General features: G+C 42.5%; 2 protein-coding genes across 2 annotated transcripts in view; one reads left to right on the forward strand and one right to left on the reverse strand.

Annotated features, from left to right (window-relative positions):
* LOC141144255 (LIM zinc-binding domain-containing Nebulette) overlaps positions 1-20407 on the reverse strand; it is a 395409-nt gene extending 375002 nt beyond the window's left edge. Inside the window, exon 1 of the mRNA XM_073629752.1 lies at positions 20072-20407. Coding sequence (XP_073485853.1) covers positions 20072-20140 — 69 coding nt within the window. The 5' untranslated portion in view covers positions 20141-20407. The remainder of the gene's footprint in view (positions 1-20071) is intronic.
* Positions 18020-18832, forward strand: LOC141145731 (uncharacterized; the record flags this gene model as incomplete). Its single annotated transcript, XM_073632622.1, is given in 1 exon segment — positions 18020-18832. A coding segment is annotated over 1 exon segment (813 nt), but the record flags the coding sequence as incomplete, so codon positions are not given.
* Positions 20408-21155: the final 748 nt, after the last annotated feature.

The raw sequence follows: 21155 nt of genomic DNA on the forward strand, positions 1-21155 counted from the left end.
ATGGGGAAGGATGAAAGCATGAGGTAGGGGAGTGTAGGGGGTGGGAGGGAAGAAAAAAAAGGGGGGGTGAGGGGGGTGGGAAGGGATATTGGCCGTCTCCTGCTTCCCTCTCTGTCAGCTAATTTAAACTTGTGTCACTCCTAAGAGTTCGTAAGTGTCTCAGAGGGGGGCGGCCTTTAGTGGAAAAGGGTCAAGGGAACAGTTTATGTGGCATAAGGGGGGTATTATAATTATTGGGAGTCAATAAGTTGAGTAGTGTGGTTTTATGATTGGCTGGGCGTATTATGCACCCGAGAGAATTCTGTGGTTGACTTGAAGTGTTTCCAGCATGCCCCCTGTTCCTTTTTCTATGAACCAAATGATGGTAACCAAGGGACGGCCAACTAAAGATGCCATTCCCTCCCCCATTACTTTTGCAAGCTCCCTCTGTCTCAGCTCAGTAAGAGGTCAGGGGATCGCATTTTGGCATCTTTACCCTGGGTGGCAGAGGACCTTGTCCCGGCATTGGGAGGGTCCACAACGTGAAAGCAAGATTTGATCTCATAACTTGTAAAAAAGTAACCTTTCTCCCTCTTCATTTCTAACATCTCTAGCATTTGTTATGCTCTTGCATCCAGGCAGTCAATGGTGTAGGCGGAGGAGTTTCTGATGATGGAATGGAGTTGTACAAGGAGGGAGGATGTCACAAAGTTATTAAGTTATTCTAGGAAATTCCAAGTTCACTTCATGTACAAACACAAAGTCCCAAATGACAGCATCTCTGCCACATGCAGTATATGTCCAGAACCATCAGTTAAGTGTCTCTCTTTGAGAAGTAAATCGCTCTGTCTCTACTTATTTATATATGAGAAAACATAAATGTACTGTTTAATAAAAACTTAAATATTGCCTATTACGTTGATGTCCACCTTATAAATAAATTTACAACTAAAGGCCCCCGTATGACAGTCTAAATGTATCAAATCCAGTTACTATATGATGTGCAGGCCTTATAAACAAACATTTTCCTTTTCCTCCTTCATTTGCGTCTCACCCACTCCCACTCCCAGACGCTGCAGCTCACAGTGGGAGGGTTTATTAACAGAGGTAGTGTTCCCAATTCAGACATAACTGGACAGGACTGGGTACAGCCAGGTGATGATTGACAAGTTACAGGCCTATTAATCAACAGTGATAGCTGATAGCCACACCCTCTTCCAGGCCCATCTTAAAGAGGTTGTAAACCTCTCTGTGTAAGTTGTACCTATAGGTAAGCCTAGAATAATGCTTACCTATAGATACTGTAAATATCTCCTGAACATGCGTAGTTTAGGAGATAATTACGGTGTTCTGCACCGATGATGTAATCGGCGCATGCGCTGTGAAGAAATGCCCCCCCATGCCGTTTCTTCACAAGCAAGTGCCGTGACTGGCAGCTCCCATTCGCATGCGCGGGAGTGAAGTCACGTGGCTCCGGCCAGTCACAGACCCGGGGTCTATGGCCCTGGAAGAAAGACAGGCAAACATGGATGCAGCCTGCAGCGGGGACGGCGAGGGCTTGGTTTGCAGGTAAGTGTCACATAATGTGTTAGTATGCGATGCATACTAGCACATTATGCTTTTACTTTGCAGGAGCAAAGGAAGGAAGTAAAACCCATCAGGGTTTACTTCCTTGTTAATAGCATCATGAGCCCCTGGGAAAAGTAATGCCCTGGGGCCCTTACCAGCCTGCCCCAGTTTACGCACCTACTCTCAAGAATTAAAGTATTAATAGTTGATTGAATTAAACATACAATATTTTTTAGTACTTTAAATAAAATTGATTTTAAACAGAAAATATGCCATAAATCAAAGCCTAATCAACAAAAAAGGGCACAGAAAGGGGGGTGGGGGGTGCAGAAGATCACCATACAGGAGTCCAACTGGCACAATACTGGGATCAGGAGGGCACAATACAGGTTCTGGGACAGCTTAGTAAAAAACATGACTGTCCCAGCAAATCAGGGAAAGTTGGCATGTATGATGTAATGCAAGAATATAATGGGGCCCCCATGCACCTGGAACCCCTGGGCAGTGCCCAGGGGTGCCCATGCATTAAGACAGCCCTGCCCCCTTCAACGTCTTCTCATCCAACTGTAGTGAAAGCAGACACAGCCCGCGTGAGAGTGATAACTACATGAGAGTGCAGCATTGTTGTCAGACCATCACAGGAAGCTTCTTTAGGTGGACTTCACTGTCAGGCTCAACAGGCATTTGGGAACTAAGGCCCACGTCACATCTATGCGGCTCTGTGTGCCGCATTTGCGTGGGCATGGCAGCCAATTCATTTAAATGGACTGCTGTGCCTGCATTTTCTGCAAAGAAAAGGCACCATTTTTAAAAGGCAGGACCATGCATTACGTGCCATGCATTTCCGCATGTGGGAAACCACACCATGTTTTTCAGTGTGTGTGAGGGTACCATTACGAATGAATGGCAGCCCCGTGCATTTTATTTAAAGCACCACATTTTGGGAGCGGCTTCATGTCGGTGCGGGAATGTGTGAGATTTACACCTGCACAGATGTGAACCTAGCATAAGAAAAAACTGTAAGTGAAGATGCAGTTATAGTTACATAGTTAGTAAGGTTGAATAAAGACACCAGTCCACCCTGAGTGAGTGTGGGTGTGTGTCTACAATTGCCCTTTTTTGTCCCTATCCCTGTACATTGTGTCTCATTAAGATGCTCATCTATTATTATTATTTATTTAAGGTACCCATATAGTGCTGTCAATTTATGCAGTGCTCCACACATACATCGCACACCCACATCAGTCTCTACCCTCAAGGAGCCCAAAATCCAAGGTCCCTAACTCACATTCATATACTAGGGCCAATTTTTTTATTTTGGATAGAAGCCAATTAACCTACCAGCATGTCTTTGGAGTGTGGGAGAAAACCGGAGTACCCGGAGGAAACCCACACAGGCACAGGGAGAACATGCAAACTCCAGGCAGGTAGTGTCGTGGTTGGGATTCAAACCAGCGACCCTTTTCACAGCTAGCCACTACACCACTGTGCTCCCGACAAATATTATAATTAAGTACTGCAGCACATATATTTATTTTATATTAGGGGATCATAGTTATACTTTAAAACCTAAGGAAATCTGAATGCTCTTCCTTACAGTCTCAATCCAAGTAAAAGCAAAAGCACATTTACTTACCTGATCCTCTGCTCCCCAGCAGTGGACTGTCCCTCGGTGTCATCACATCCAACTCAGGGCTATGGTCCCTGCATCATTCTTGATGATGTCAGGACCATGGAGCACTGGAACATGAAGGGGGAAGACACTGGAGATCGGTCTAGCAGTGCAGAGGATTAGGTAAGTAAACCTGCTTTTCAATGCCCCCTAGACCTAACCTTTGCAGTGTGGGCAGGAGAATAAGGTTTGGTTTTACATAGACATTGAGCATTTTTCTCCATCTTTTCCATCTCAAAAAGTTGTGATGTACGGTTCGTCTCTGCCAATCATTACCCAGCATTTACATTCAGGATTTTTTTTTTCTGTTTAGCAACTGAGAGCATTCTGACACAGACACGCTAGTCATATTAATTCTGCCAGTTTGCATACACTTGCTGAGTAAACACAACTGTCTCAATGAATTAGAAAAGTGTCACCTGGTTTCCCTGCAGCTCTCAGACTCCCTCCTCAAAGTCTGTCGCTGCTGGGTACACGCCAGATACTGAAAACCATTTCTGGGGGCATGCTGCAGATGGGCATCTGTTTAGTGACCACATATCAACAACATGACCTTGGCATGGATGAGGTCCCAATACAATTCTGATAAACTCTATATGAATGTAGAGCACTGTGCCCTCCAACATCACCTGCCCCTCAGATACGACTATAAGGCCTAAATGACACTTGCGGTTGGGGTTGGAGCAGTAAAAACAGGCGGTTGGTTGAGTCCCTGGAATGTGGTTAAATGACAGCAGTTAAAAAAATTAAATAAACAATACCACTAATTTATAAGTGTGCAGATTGTGAATTTCCTTTTATCCTTTTACTACAGTATGTAAAATTTCAATACACATTTAAGATGTTTCAGTGAACTTAATACCAATCATTAGATATGGTGGCTGCATTCGTTTTATTTTTTTTAAGGCTTTTTTCCCTCTGTTCTCACCCGGGGATCAGTCCAGTAACACACCTCCTGTATTATAGTGCATCCGCTCTGGATGAAGGAGCACAGGGGGCACCTTTGGACAGCAGCATTTTCAGTCAGGGGGGAGAGGAGTGTTAGATGTACTAACTGCACGAGTACCGGCAGGGGTCCCCAGAAGAGGAAGTAAAGGGCCACTCTGTGCCATACTATGGCACAGAGCATGTAAGTATAAACCTCTTTTTTTTTTTTTTTTTTTTAGGAAAAAAATTACCTTAAAGTGGAGCTCCACCCAAGAGGGGAAGTTCTGCTTGTCTGCCTCCCCATTAGCTGCCACATTTAGCAACTTTTTTTGGGGGGGAGCGGGTACCTGGCTTTGAAAGGTACTCGCTCCCACTTCCGGCTCACTTCGTTGCGAAAAAGTGAGCTGGAAGTTCCACCCCCTCCTCCTTGCTCTCTGCAGCTGGCCCATTGAGAAAGCGCAGCACTATTTGTGCAGGAGCAGTAGGAAACCAGCTTTGAAGATTTCACTGCCGGTTTCCATTAGCCAAGATGCAGGTGGCACCTGAGAGTCGATTCAAGAATGAGGACACCACTGGATGCCTGGACAGGTCAGAATGCCTCTTTAAGAACCACATTATTAAATAGAGAGCCACTTTAATTTTTGTCTTATAGATATCTGCCTGGAATTCATGTTGAATGTGAACCTGTACTCTACCTATTCATGGCAAAGTAATGGATTTGTATAACAGTCTGCTGATACCCTCCCAGTGCTCCCCTGCTGCCCTGTTCACCCCCCAAAAATTAGAACAGTGACTGATAAGAGAGCGTATTTGCTATATTTTAACATGAAATACAAGTTGGTATTAGTTTTATAATTTTGCACTTTGTAAATTATCAATAAAAATGTATTTATGTGATAGACCAACACAAAGTGGCACATAATTGTGAAGTGGAAGGAAAATGATCAATTGTTTTCAAAATGTATTACAAATAAATATCTGAAAAGTGTGGCGTGCATTTGTATTCAGCCCCCTTTACTCTGATACCCCTAACTAAAATCTAGTGGAACCAATTGCCTTCAGATGTCACCTAATTAGTAAATAGAGTCCACCTGTGTGTAATTTTATCTCAGTATAAATACAACTGTTCTGTGAAGCCCTCAGAAGTTTGTTAGAGAATCTTAGTGAACAAACAGCATCATGAAGGCCAAGGAACACACCAGACAGGTCAGGGATAAAGTTGTGGAGAAGTTTAAAGCAGGGTTAGGTTATAAAAAAAATATCCCAAGCTTTGAACATTTCACGGAGCACTGTTCAATCCATCATCTGAAAATGGAAAGAGTATGGTATAACTGCAAACCTACCAAGACATGGCCGTCCACCTAAACTGACAGGCCGGGCAAGGAGAGCATTCATCAGAGAAGCAGCCAAGAGGCCCATGGTAACTCTGGAGGAGCTGCAGAGATCCACAGCTCAGGTAGGAGAATCTGTCCACAGGACAACCATTAGTCGTGCACTCCACAAATCTGCCCTTTATGGAAGAGTGGCAAGAAGAAAGCCTTTGTTGAAGAAAAGACATAAGAAGTCCGGTTTGCAGTTTGCAAGGAGCCATGTGGGGGACACAGCAAACATGTGAAAGAAGGTGCTCTGGTCGGTTGAGACCAAAATGTAACTTTGTGGCCTAAAAGAAAAATGCTATGTGTGGTGGAAAACTAACACTGCACATCACTCTCAACACACCATCCCCACTGTGAAACATGGTGGTGGCAGCATTATGTTATGGGGATGTTTTTCTTCAGCAGGGATAAGAAAACTGGTCAGAGTTGATGGGAAGATGGATAGAGCCAAATACAGAACTTAGAATAAAACCTGTTATGCTGCGTACACACGAGCGGACTTTTTGACCGAACTGGTGCGACGGACCGTGTGTGGGCTTCATTGGACCTGCAGCTGACTTTTTTGGTCGAAAATCTGACAGACTTTAGATGTGGAACATGCTTCAAATCTTTCCAACGGACTCGAGTCCGGTCGAAAAATCAGCTCGTCTGTATGCTAGTCCGACGGACAAAAACCGTCACTAGGGCAACTATTGGCTACTGGCTTTGAACTTCCTTATTCAAGTCTGGTCATACGTCATCACGTACGAATCCGTCAGACTTTAGTGTGATCGTGTGTAGGCAAGTCCGGTCGTTAGAAAGTCCGTTGTAACTCCGTCGGAAAGACCGTCGGACCTTTGTTGTCGAAAAGTCCAACCATGTGTACACAACATTAGAGTCTGCAAAAGACTTGAGACTGGGGTGGAGGTTCACCTTCCAGCAAGACAACGACCCTAAACATACAGCCAGAGCTCCAATGGAATGGTTTAGATCAAAGCATATTCATGTGCTACAATGGCCCAGTCAGAGTCCAGACCTAAATCCAATTGAGAATCTGTGGCAAGACTTGAAAATCGCTGTTCACAGACACTCTCCATCCAATCTGAAAGAGCTTGAGCTATTTTTCAAAGAAGAATGGGCAAAAATGTCACTCTCCAGATGTGCAAAGCTGGTAGAGACATCCCCAAAAAGACTTGCAGCTGTAATTGCAGCGAAAGGTGGTTCTACAAAGTATTGAATCAGGGGGGCTGAATACAAATACACGCCACACTTTTCACATATTTATTTGTAAACAACTTTAAAAACCATTTATCATTTTTTCTCTCACTTCACAATGATGTGCCACTTTGTGTTGGTCTGTCACATCAAATCCCCATAAAATACATTTACGTTTTTGGTTGTAACATGACAAAATGTGGAAAATTTCAAGAGGTGTGAATACATTTTTAAGGAAGTGGAAGTGTTTTTTCTTCTTCTGAGAAAAACTGTCAAAGTAAAAATGTTTTAGGTATTTAGTTGTCCTAAGGCTACTAAGGCTAAGGTAGATTCAGCTGAATGTGACCTCCTGAAATAGCTGAAATAGCTGGTGGGTGACAGAATTTAATGAATTCTGACGATTGGAGAACCACCTGGTTGCAGCCTTTGTGTGGCCAATCAGGCCAGTGCTGGCAATCCAGAAAGAAGGGAGCGGGACTGGGTGTAGCCAGGGGATGATTGACAAAATACAGGCTTGTGAATTCGCAGTGACAATGCTGATAGCCATGCCCCCTGCAACATCTTCTCATCCCACTGTAGTTCAAGCAGACACATCCTACATGAGAGCAACAACTCTTCTCTGAATGCAGGAGCAGGGCAGCATGGTTGCCACACCATCAAATGCCACTGCATTAGGTAAACTACACTGGCTGTATTATTATTATTATTATTATTATTATTATACAGGATTTATATATAGTGCCAACAGTTTAAGCAGCGCTAATTTAGCAGGTATTGGCAGGTATTCACAAGGGGACAGAAAACTGTAAGTGCAGATTCACTCATAATTAAAGTATAACTAAAAGCAAAATCCTTTTTTTTAAGTTTTGAACAGCGTAGACAGGGATTAGAACTTTTTTCAGGTGTTTATTGCTGTCTGTGGCCCCCGAAAGTCAGATTCACTCCCTCCATCGGTCCTGTTTACCACCATCATCGAGAGTGAAAGTGAAAGAAAATCTCAAGTTATAGTGCCTTGAAAAAGTATTCATACCCCTTGAAATCCACATTTAGTCATGTTACAACCAAAAACTTTAATGTATTTTATTGGGATTTGATGTGATAGACCAACACAAAATGACACATAATTGTGAAGTGGAAGGAAAATGATAAATGGTTTTCAATTTTTTTTTTACAGATACATTTGTGAAAAGTGTGGGGGGCATTTGTATTCAGCCCCCCTGAGTCAATAGTTTGTAGAACCACCTTTTGCTGCAATTGCAGCTGCAAATCTTTTTGAGGATGTCTCTACCAGCTTTGCACATCTAGAGAGCGACATTTTCACCCATTCTTCTTTGCAAAATAGCTCAAGCTCTGTCAGATTGAATGGAGAGCGTCTGTGAACAGCAAATTTCAAGTCTTGCCACAGATTCTTAATTGGATTTAGGTCTGGACATTGACTGGGCCATTCTAACACATGAATATGCTTTGATCTAAACCATTCTATTGTAGCTCTGGCTATATGTTTAGGGTCGTTGTCCTGCTGGAAGGGGAATCTCCGTCCCAGTCTCAAGTCTTTTGCAGACTCTAATGCCGCGTACACACGGTCGGACTTTTCGTCTACAAAAGTCCAACGGACGCTGACGGACTAAAGCTGGCTGGTAATCCGATCGTGTGTGGGCTTCTCCGGACTTTCAACGGACTTTTTTAGCCTCAAATCCGACGGACTTTAGATTTGAAACATGCTTCAAATCTTTACGTCGTAAGTACGACGGACCCCGAAATCCGCTCGTCTGTGTGCTAGTCCGACGGACAAAAACCCATGCTAGGGCAGCTATTGGCTACTGGCTATGAACTTCCTTATTTTAGTCCGGTGTACGTCATCACGTACGAATCCGTCGGACTTTTGTGTGGTCGTGTGTAGGCAAGTCCGTTCGTAAGAAAGTCTGCCGCAAGTCCGCCGAAGGTACGTCGGAAGTCTGTTGGACAGGCTGTCGGACTTTTGTAGACGAAAAGTCCGACCGTGTGTACGCGGCATAACAGGTTTTCCTCTAAGATTGCCCTGAATTAGGCTCCAACCCTGCTGAAGAAAAACATCCTAACAACATGATGCTGCCACCATCATGTTTCACAGTGGGGATGGTGTGTTGAGGGTGATGTGCAGTGTTAGTTTTCTGCCACACATAGCGTTTTGCTTTTAGGTCAAAAAGTTAAATTTTGGTCTCATCTGACCGGAGCATCTTCTTCCACATGTTTGCTGTGTTTCCCACATGGCTTCTTACAAACTGCAAATGGGATTTCTTATGGCTTTCTTTCAACAATGGCTTTCTTCATTCCACTCTTCTATAAAGGCCAGATTTGTGGAATGCACGACTAATAGTTGTCCTGTGGACAGATTCTCCCACCTGAGCTGTGGATCTCTGTAGCTTTTCCAGAGTTACCATGGACCTCTTGGCCGCTTCTCTGATGAATGTTCTCCTTGCCTGGCCTGTCAGTTTAGGTGGACGGCCATGTCTTGGTAGATTTGCAGCTGTGCCATACTCTTTCTATTTTCGGTTGATGGATTGAACAGTGCTCAGTGAGATGTTCAAAGCTTGGGATATTATTTTATAACCTCACCCTGCTTTAAACTTTTCCACAACTTTATCCCTGACCTGTCTGGTGTGTTCCTTGGCCTTCATGATGCTGTTTGTTCACTAAGGTTCTCCATCAAACCTCTGGGGGCTTCACAGAACAGCTATAGTTATACTGAGATTAAATTACACACAGGTGGACTCTATTTACTAATTAGGTGACATCTGAAGGCAATTGGTTCCACAAGATTTTAGTTCAGTATATCAGAGTAAAAATTTGTAGAATTTGTACCTACCATAAAATGGCCATTTGGTTGTGTTTGCCTCTCAGGTCAAAGGTTCCCAGTCCTCCCCTGATCAATATATACTTATTTTGCATTCTATACAGACTTATGGCACTACACCTTTCACATGACCTTATCATAATATATATTTAGCATACTCAATGCAGAAGTGCAATTCTATACCCTCCACTTGACCTCACCATCAGACACTATCACACTGCAATTCTATTACACTCCCTACAGACATGGAGTATTGTAACTACAGAAAGATTAAATTACTGATCATGATACAAATCTAAAATACAGAAATAAAACATTGCACCTTCACCATGACCTGACCATTGAACACAATATTGTATTTAATAGAGACACATAGCACTAAACTTCCTACATGACCTTGCCATTGGATATAACATAATGTAATAAAGTCCGTACAGATTGTGGACACAATACCTCCACAATGACCATAATATAATTCTATTATTACAGTATATATATATATATATAACTGTGCACATCCAAATGTGACCACTGGCCTTAATAAAACTAACATTTATCCTGGATATCATTAGGTCAAATTTTGTTTGCTCATTCTGGAAAAAAATATTTAACCTCTAAAGCAAATTAGATATAAATGGGGCCTGCAGTTACTTGTGAAAGCCTTTTAAATCCATCCCTGGGTCCCCGTGAAGGTCCCTTTGAATCTGAGCGAAAATATTATTTTTAGTTTTGGATAAAGTGGGGAAAGGTTCGACCCTCTGTCAAGTTTTTAATGCTGTCTGTGTCTTCATTGGGGAGGTCCGCCCATCTATTTGTACTGGTAACCAACTGGAGAAAGAAAATGAGGGGAAATCCAAAACCTTGTTAAAATTGTCCCCAAAAAAGAGTTGAGGAGAAATTCTCTAATGGGGACACTTGTTTCAGTGAACAGCCGTCTAAAAGGGACATTTACCTAATTTCCTCTCTGGGACAGGAAGTGAAGAAACATTCTGCAATGGTACACAGATGGCAAAAAAAATAACCTGATAGGGGTTTTAACCCTTCCCTATTCTACCCAATAGAGAGGGCTGCCTCGATCAGTTAGATCTAGAGGTAGGGCCGGGTACCACCACCCTTGAAGTCAACTATTGGAGAAAAACTCCTGGGGCTGCTCCAAGCATGCCCCTGGTTTAGAAAGGAATTAGGACCATCACGGTACCCATAGATAAAGTAGGGAATTGTAATAAAATTAACAATTTATTTAAGAAAAGGACATGATTAAAAGCAATTGTACATAAATTGATAAACAGTTAATTACAACTGTACATGGTAGATACAAATGGTTCCAAAGGAACAGGTGAACCCCATTGGTAGTAAGGGGAGCTGAGGTGTATGTCTTGACGTGGTCCTCTACATGTTTCGCGACAATAGTCGCTTCCTCAGGAGGAGTCAATCAGACAATCTATAAGGTAAGTACATTCTCATAATTACATATTCAAAAATCATTTAAATATTTAATGACAAAAAGAATAAAAATGAACAAAACAATATACAGTATAACACACACAGTATGAATGTTGAGGTTCCTATTTGTTCGTGTGTTGCTTACCAGTGGGGACCAGCGGAGCACAAAGCAGCATCTATTGAGGCACCCGAAGGTAATCCCCCGGACGTGACGGTCATGCAACGCGTCAGGGAGGAGAGGCGGGTCCTGTCTTGTTCGGCTTTTCCCGATCACGGCCGGGATCGGGAATTAGCTGCAGTGTGTGCTCATTTTCCTTATACTAATGTAAGTGGATACTTTTTAATAAATTCGGTTGTATTTGATACTACACTATGGAGTATTCCTTCCCTTCTTTTGGATTGCCTGGCTGACCTACTGGGGTGCCGTGGGAGCAGAGAGCATTATCTTAACAGGAGATCCTGGAGCTGCCCGTCCATCTGGACTATATTTACTGGGCTGTTATCGATCAGCCTTAAGGTGAGAGGCTGGGGGGAGTGCACTGGGAAGCTGTTACCGGTACTACTATTTTCACTATTTCCTGGAGATTGCTACAATCCAGATTGTACAGTGTATGGGACTTGTGATCGGGTGCACGATTTATTGCATGAATTTAAAACATTTTTATTATTTTTTTGGACTGCTACTTTATATACACTGATTATAATTATTTATTACACAGAATTTATTTGTCACTATTTTTCACAGATTTTCTATATTTTGCATTTTAATTCTACTTTATTTATATTGGGTCCTGGTGGGATTCAGTCACTTTTTGGATATATCGGTGTGGATAGGTGATTCATTAGTGATTTACAAATAGGGATATTTACACCTATTTTTGTTGTAGCGATGGTTCATCATAACCTTTGGTACACATTATGATGGTAGATTAATTGCTGTTGACACAATTATTATTGGGATTTTTCGTGTAGAATCTCCATTTACATGGTTGTTTCACAATATATTTTTACTGTTTTTTCACATCATTGTTGTTTTACTATTTTTTGGATTCAGCGCCACATTACCTTTATTTATCATTACTTTTTTTTTATTCCTCTTCTTTAAAATCAGAATATCCACGCCCTCAAGAGTCTCCCGTGTCCGCCGTGGGGGAATTACTTTCGGATGCCTCAATAGGTGCTGCTTTGTGCTCCGCTGGTCACCATTGGTAAGCAACACACGAACAAATAGGAACCTCAACATTCATACTATGTGTGTTCTACTGTATATAGTTTTGTCTATTTTTACATTTTTTTGTCATTAAATATTTAAATGATTTTTGAATATGTAACAATGAGAATGTACTTACCTTATAGATGGTGTGATTGCCTTCTCCTGAGGAAGCGACTATTGTCACGAAACATGTAGAGGATCACGTCAAGACATACATCTCAGATCCCCTTACTACCAATGGGGTTCACCTGTTCCTTTGGAACCATTTGTATCTACCATGTACAGTTGCAATTAATTGTTTATCAATTTATGTACAATTGCTTTTTATCATATCCTTTTCTTAAATAAATTGTTAATTTTATTACAATTCCCTGCTTTATACAGTGATAGTCCTAATTCCTTTCTAAACCAGGGTCATGCTTGGAGCAGCCCCGGGTGTTTTTCTCCCTATTCTACCCAAAACTTTAAAAGAAAAAAAGTTTTGGCTTTACATGCTCTTTAGTGTGTATGTAAACCCTAAAAATGAACTTGTCTTATAAATCTACTATCAAAGGTGTTTTGTTGTTATATCTGTATTCTGTATATCTATTTAATAAGTGCAATAAAATGCCAATACTCTCTGCCTGTATACGAGAAGGAGTTATGAAGATGAGGAGGGCTTGGGAAGATGGGAGAGAGGAGGGAGGACATGAGGAAGAGAGATTATGGAGATGGGGAGGGGTATAGAGATCAGGATCGGTAATCCTTTAGAAATGAAGTAGGCAGGGCCGACACCATGTACTTAGCAATTCAGAGCTGTGTTGTCATGTCAAAGAGGAAGGCAGGAACAAATATTTATTTCTTGCATATCAACAATCATACATGCAGTGTGTTTAAAAGTGGAATGTTCAAGTATTCCAAAGATGTACTAAGAGATGTATGTTTTATTTTTTTTAATTTTGTCTTTAGTTATAATTTAATAAGACAGCAATTATACTTAGGATGCATATACAGTCCATGCTCCACCCAACTGCTGAGAATTAGTTTATATGCTTATACAGTGCCTTAAAAAAGTATTCATACCCCTTGAAATTTTTTACATTTTGCCATGTTACAACCAAAAAACGTAAATGTATTTTATTGGGATTGTACAGTATGTGATAGACCAACACAAAGTGGCACATAATGTGAAGTGGAAGGAAAATTATAAATGGTTTTCAATTTTTTTCCAAATAAATATCTGAAAAGTGTGGCGTGCATTTGTATTCAGCCCCCTTTACTCTGATACCCCTAACTAAAATCTAGTGGAACCAATTGCCTTCAGAAGTCACCTAATTAGTAAATAGAGTCCACCTGTGTTTAATTTAATCTCAGTATAAATACAGCTGTTCTGTGAAGCCCCCAGAAGCTTGTTAGAGAACCTTAGTGAACAAACAGCATCATGAAGGCCAAGGAACACACCAGACAGGTCAGGGATAAAGTTGTGGAGAAGTTTAAAGCAGGGTTAGGTTATAAAAAAATATCCCAAGGTTTAAACATTTCACTGAACACTGTTCAATCCATCATCCAAAAATTAAAAGAGTATGGCACAACTGCAAACCTACCAAGACATGGCAGTCCACCTAAACTGGCAGGCCGGGCAAGGAGAGCATTAATCAGAGAAGCAGCCAAGAGGCCCATGGTAACTCTGGAGGAGCTGCAGAGATCCACAGTTCAGGTGGGAGAATCTGTCCACAGGACAACTATTAGTTGTGCACTCCACAAATCTGGCCTTTATGGAAGAGTAGCAAGAAGAAAGCCATTGTTGAAGAAAAGCCATTAGAAGTCCCATTTGCAGTTTGCAAGAAGCCATGTGGGGGACACAGCAAACATGTGGATGAAGGTGCTCTGGTCAAACGAGACCAAAATTGAAAATGTGGCCTAAAAGCAAAACGCTATGTGTGGCAGAAAACCAACACTGCACATCACCCTGAACACACCATCCCCACCGTGAAATATGGTGGTGGCAGCATCATGTTGTTGGGATGTTTTTCTTCAGCAGGGACCGGGAAGCTGGTCAGAGTTGATGGGAAGATGGATGGAGCCAAATACAGAACACTCTTAGAAGAAAACCTGTTATGTCCTGTACACATGGTCGGACATTGATCGGACATTCCGACAACAAAATCCATGGATTTTTTCCGATGTATGTTGGTTCAAACTTGTCTTGCATACACACGGTCGCACAAAGTTGTTGGAAAATCCGATCGTTCTGAACGCGGTGGCGTAAAACACGTACGTCGGGACTATAAACGGGGCAGTAGCCAATAGCTTTCATCTCTTAATTTATTCTGAGCATGCGTGGCACCTTGTGCGTCGGATTTGTGTACGCACGATCGGAATTTCCGACTACGGATTTTGTTGTCGGAAAATTTTATAGCCTGCTCTCAAACTTTGTGTGTCGGAAATTCCGATGGAAAATGTGTGATGGAGCCTACACATGGTCGGAATTTCCGACAACGCCTTTCCTATCACACATTTTCCGTCGGAAAATCCGACCGTGTGTACAGGGCATTAGAGTCTGCAAAAGACTTGAGACTGGGGCAGAGGTTGAGGTTCCCCTACCAGCAGGACAACGACCCTAAACATACAGCCAGAGCTACATTGGAATGGTTTAGATCAAAGCATCTTCATGTGCTAGAATGGCCCAGTCAAAGTCCAGACCTAAATTGAATTGAGAATCTGTGGCAAGACTTGAAAATTGGTGTTCACAGATGCTCTGCATCCATTCTGACAGAGCTTGAGCTATTTTGAAAAGAAGAATGGGCAAAAATGTCACTTTCTAGATGTGCAAAGCTGGTAGAGACATCCTCAAAAAGACTTGCAGCTGTAATTGCAGTGAAAGGAGGTTCTACAAAGTATCGACTCATTTATTTTCCTTCCACTTCACAATTATGTGCCACTTTGTGTTGGTCCATCACATAAAATCCCAATAAAATAAATTTACATTTTTGGTTGTAACATGACAAAATGTGGAAAATTTCAAGGGGTGTGAATACTTTTTCAAGGTACTGTATGTATGGTTTTATGCAGTGCCTTGTATAGAGTTTAGTGGGGAAATAATATTTGTAAAACTTTTTTCACTGATTGATTTCCTAACAAATTTTTAACCATTCTGTTTTTTATATAACATAGATATGTTTATTGATAAATTCATTTTCAGCTCCAGGAGCTCGTGTGCTGTAGTTGCTGGCTTACCCTAACTATAACCCTAAGTCTAATACTCACCCTCACACTGACACTCCCTGTAACCCTAGTACAGGGTTGTCAAACTCAATTTCATCAGGGGTCACATCAGCATTTTGGTTGCCCTCAAAGGGGCAGTTGTATCTGTAAGACTACATAAACGTATCTACTCTTTACCATATTACATAATTGCCTCTGCATTCGATTGTTACAGGTTTTAGTAATAATTAGCTCTGAAAGTAGAAGTCTGGGAAAAATAATGGCAAGCAGATATTCAATTGTACAACTATTGTACAATTTCTTGAAAAATTGGTTTTGGAAGCAAAGTTTATTTTTTTAATCATTAGACAAATTTAACCTAGCACAGCTTATTACATTAACTTTGTTTAACTTTTTGGTCCCAGTTGAGACAGGCAAACCTATGAACAAACAAATAATTGTGCCCTGATCAAATGTGCAATCTGTTACATATGAAGGTGATAAGGTGCAGGGTCTAGAGGAGGATCAGAGGAGGGCCAGAATCGGCTGAATGTAGAAACCAGGGGAGGCTGAGATGAAGGGGTTCTGCAGCTGTACAGAGAGGTACAGAATCTCTATGAGGAGGAGTTCTGTCTTCCTCTCTGCTACCGCCTGCTGAGATTGGGGGGCAGAGATGAGCCTCTCCATGGCTGTATGGAGGTGCACAGGCTCTGGTGGAGGAGTTCCATCCTCCTCATTGCTGCCAATGGCTGAGACAAGGTAAAGGCAGAGACGGGGGGGTACCACAGTTGCAGGAGAGGTGTGATGACCACATGAAATGGCTTGGTGGGCAGATTCAGCCCACAGGCCTTATGTTTGACACATGTGCCCTAGTACTTAGCCTCACACTGACTCTTCCTGTAACCATAACCCTAGCATTCACCCTCCACTGACCCTTCCTGTAACCCTTAGGCTAGTACTCAGCCTCACACTGACCCTTCCTGTAACTAAAACCCTAAAATTCACCCCACACTGACCCTTCCTGTAACCCTGTCCCTAGTACTCACCCTCACATTGACCCTTCCTGTAATCATAACCTTAATATTCACCCCACACTGACACTTCCTGTACCCCTGTCCCTAGTACTCACCCTCACAGTTACACTCCCTGTAACCTTATCCCTAGTACTCACCCTAACAGTGACCCTCCCTGTGAGCCTATCCCTAGTGCTCATCCTTATAGTGACCCTCCCTGTAACCCTATCCCTATTATATACTCTCACGCTGACCTTCCCTCTAACTCTATCCCTAGTATTCATTCCCACACTGACCCTCCATCTAACTTTAACCCCAGTATTCACACTCACGCTGAATCTCCCTCTAAACCTAGTGCTCACCCTCACACTGACCCTCACTATAACCCAAACCCTAGTTCTCACCCTCATACTGACCATCTTTGAAACCCTAACCCTAGTACTCACTAACAGTGTTCCTTTCTGTAACCCTAACCCTTCCTGTAACCACTAACCTTTCCTGTAAACCTATCCCTAGTATTTAACCTCACACTGACCCTTCCTGTAACCCTATCACTAGTACTCACCCTCACAATGACCCTCCCTGAAACTCTATCCCTAGTACTCACCCTCACACTGACAGTTCCTGTAACCTTAACCCTAGTACTCACCCTCAAACTGACTGCCTCTCTAACCCTAATATTCACCCTCACACTGACCCTCCTCATAACTCTAACCCTAGTATTCATCCTAACACTGACCCTCCCTGTAACCCTATCCCTAGTATACATCCTAACACTGACCTTCCCTCTAACCCTAGTATTCACCCTCACACTTACCGTCCCCGTAACTCTAAACCTAGCACTCATCAACAGTGTTATTCTCTGTAACCCTAACCCTTCCTGTAACCATAATTTTAGTATTCAACTCCACACTGACTTTGTCTGTAAACCTATCCCTTTTATTCACTCTCACCCTGACACTTCCTGTAACCTTAACCCTAGTACTCACCCTCACACTAAATCTCCCTCTAAACCTAGTACTCACCCTCACACTGACCCTAACCCTTCCTGTAACCATAACTTTAGTAATTATCCCCACACTGACCTTTCCTGTGACCCTAACCCTATGCCCACCTTCATACTGACTATCGGTAAAGCCCTAACCCTAGTACTCACCCTCACACTAAATCTCCCTCTAAACCTAGTACTCACCCTCACACTGACCCTAACCCTTCCTGTAACCATAACTTTAGTATTCATCCCCACACTGACTTTTCCTGTGACCCTATCCCTATGCCCACCCTCATTCTGAATATCGGTAAAGCCCTAACCCTAGTACTCACCCTAACACTGTTCCTCGCTGAAACCCTAAACCTAGTACTCACCCTCACACTGACATCCCCTGTTAACCAAACCCTTGTGCTCACCCTCACAACAACTCTCCCTGAAACCATAACCCTAGTATTCACCTTCAGAATTACTCTTCCTAAAACCATAGCCCTAGCACTCACCTTTACCTTTCCTGTTACCCTATCCCTAGTACTCACATTCACATCTACCCTCCCTGTAACCCCATCTCTAGCACCCACTCTCAAACTGACTTTTTCCTTTGATGCTAATACTCACCCTAAAACTTACCCTTCTCTGTAACCCTAACCCAGGTACCTACATTTACCTATCCTGTGACTCTAAACCTAGTACTCATCTAATCTATGCTGCTACCCTAATCCCTTTATTCCACCCCCATGCTGACTCTTACTTTATCCCTAGCTTTACTATACACCCTGACCCTTCCTGTAACCTTAACCCTAGTACTCACCCTGACCCTTCCTGTAACCTTAGCCCTAGTACTCACCCTGACCCTTCCTGTAACCTTAACCCTAGTACTCACCCTGACACTTCCTGTAACCTTAACCCTAATTCTCACCCTGACCCTTCCTGTAACCTTAACCCTAGTTCTTACCTTGACCCTTCCTGTAACCCTAACCCTAGTTCTCACCCTGACCCTTCCTGTAACACTAACCCTAGTTCTAACCCTGACCCTTCCTGCAACCTTAACGCTTGTACTCACCCTGACCCTTCCTGTAACCTTAACCCTAGTTCTTACCCTGACCCTTCCTGTAACACTAACCCTAGTTCTAACCCTGACCCTTCCTGCAACCTTAACGCTTGTACTCACCCTGACCCTTCCTGTAACCTTAACCCTAGTTCTTACCCTGACCCTTCCTGTAACCCTAACCCTAATTCTCACCCTGACCCTTCCTGTAACCTTAACCCTAGTTCTCACCCTGACCCTTCCTATAGCCTTAACCCTAGTTCTTACCCCGACCACTAATGTAACCTTAACACTAGTTCTCACCCTGACCCTTCCTGTAACCCTAACCCTAGGTCTCACCCTGACCTTTCCTGTAACACTTACTTTTAGCGCTCACTCTTCCCTTTCTATTTAACCCTAACTCTTATGGTTGTGTTATGGTTGTGGTAACTAAACCTCACCTTCACACTGACCCTTCCTTTGACCCCTATCCTAACACTAACTCCCATTCTTACTCTTGTTAACCTAACCTTCACCCTGCCTAATGTAAACTTAATCCCTTGCTTTGCATACTTACCTTTCCTGAACTAGGATCCTCTGTGCCAAAGCACTGAAAGATACCAAAACCATGATTCCGATATTGGAATCTACTGTTTCATACATAATATATAAGGGTGTCATGATGGAATCATAAAAGTACCATGATCCTTCAGCTATTTGGTACCTTGGGAACTATTTGGCTATGACACATATACAAGTAATTAAACTGCATGGTGTAGGAAGCTAAATTCTCACTGCTTCCCCACCATGCTATGTCATCATTACTTTAACAGCATTCTATGCCCCAGCCTGCGGATTGCCTGCATGAGGTCCTACTAGCTAACATTGCTGAAACCCAGTCACTCAGCAGCACGCCTGTCTTCCACGGATTATGGTGATTGCGATGATTGCACTTCTTTCTCTGGCTAAGTCACTGCTCCACTGCCTTCTCTCACTCGTACAAAGGACATGGGTCTGTCACAGAAAAACACGACCTTGCACAATAGATTACCATTCGAATGCCCAACTATGCACGCCCAGCTTTTGACATTACAAGGTGCATTCTTTCTATCCCAGCTCACTGATGCACCTTTAAAAACAAACAGCAAGTTGTGCTCTGTCACTGTATATTTCACGGTCTCGCTACTGCATGGGGAGCTTCCAACTAAAAAGCATTCCTGCCATAGTCACTCCTTAAGCCTCCAGGTATTGTCTGCGCTAGCATCATCCCTGCTTAACCCCTTCGCCTTCAATGGCTTTGCAGCAAAACAGGAGCGCACTGAATTGTCTCTGCTTAACACATGCTCAGCCAGTGTAAAGTGTGACCAGTCAGCACCCAGCTTTCACCATCTGTCTTCTCTCAGCTTATAAAAGGTGAAATCTAATTGGTGGCTACTGGTTCCTGCGTTTAGTGCACCATCATTTCTCCCTGGACTACCTTATTAAACAAGCCCGATCGTATAGCTCATAGCCTAAAGCTCTACAGTTCTGTGCACCTGCTCCCTTCCAGAAGTAGTTTAGGACAGCCGAAGAAAGAATTTAGTCTATTCATTTTGATTTGTGATCAGTTCAATTAGACTTTTAAATTGGTTCAAAAAAAAAAAAAGCCATTTACCTTGTCCAGACAGTTGACTTTTTCCGTGGGATAGACGACCCTGCCACAGCGGGCACATTGCGGGTTCATTTTCCCAGAGTCCTCAGGGTAGCTGGCACAGAGCAATACTGTATGAAAAAAAAGAGGATTAAAAAGAAGATCCCAGCTTCCTCTGGGCAAAGGGAATGTGTTCAGAGTATCCAAAGGCACAGGCAGCTGTCAGGGAGCAGGCAGAGCTCTGATCAGCTGTACACAGAATACATCACACTGCAGTCCCAAGGCAGATGTGTGCGTGTGTATGTGTGTGTGTGTGTGTGAGTGAGTGAGTGCGTGTGTGTGTGTGTGTGTATGCCTCCCCTTAGCCCGCCCTGCCTGCTTTTTTTTCCTCTTTTTTTCTTTGATGCTTTATTGAAAAGTACAACTGAAACAATTTAAGCATAATAATACAGAACGGAAATAAGTATATATTGTTTTTGTTACTTCCTTTCCTGCTTAGAAAAAATAATATTACACCATAAAAAAAAAAAAAAAAAAGGAAATGTTTGTTTTACTTAAAGAGGAACTGCAGTCTGCTCATATAATTTGTAATAAAAACATCTTTGCCATTCTGAAGCTTCCCTCCAACCACTTTGCATATTATTTTATATATACTGTGATTCTGTACTTGCCAAATATGCTGCAGAAATCTCCCTCCACTGAGTCTGGCTGCAGTCATTTTAACTGTGGGCAGCTGAAGCTGCTGCCTGTTCACTTCCTGGATTTACACAGACACCTCAAGCTCTACAGCTCTCATTGGTCCCCTTATGACTCATCCCCCCTCCCTTCCTGGCAAACTCTCAGGAGAATGAGAGAGCTGTGTATGATGTCATAAACCTAGGCTTTTTTCCAGACGAGAAACAGGAAGTGGGCTGTATAAGGTGTTTACTGGCAGAAAAAAAATGTTTTACTATCCAAAGTTAAAACAACAAGGGCAGAGGATTTAATAGATGGAAAGATGAAAAAATGACTAAAGTTCCGCTTTAAAGTGACACTAAACTCTGGTTTAAAAAAAAAAAATCTATTAAAGTGGTAGTAAAGCCCGCTTTCTGATATTTACCTACAGGTA

This window comes from Aquarana catesbeiana, linkage group LG05 (assembly GCF_042186555.1).
Source record: "Aquarana catesbeiana isolate 2022-GZ linkage group LG05, ASM4218655v1, whole genome shotgun sequence".
In the NCBI taxonomy this organism is placed as follows: domain Eukaryota; kingdom Metazoa; phylum Chordata; class Amphibia; order Anura; family Ranidae; genus Aquarana; species Aquarana catesbeiana.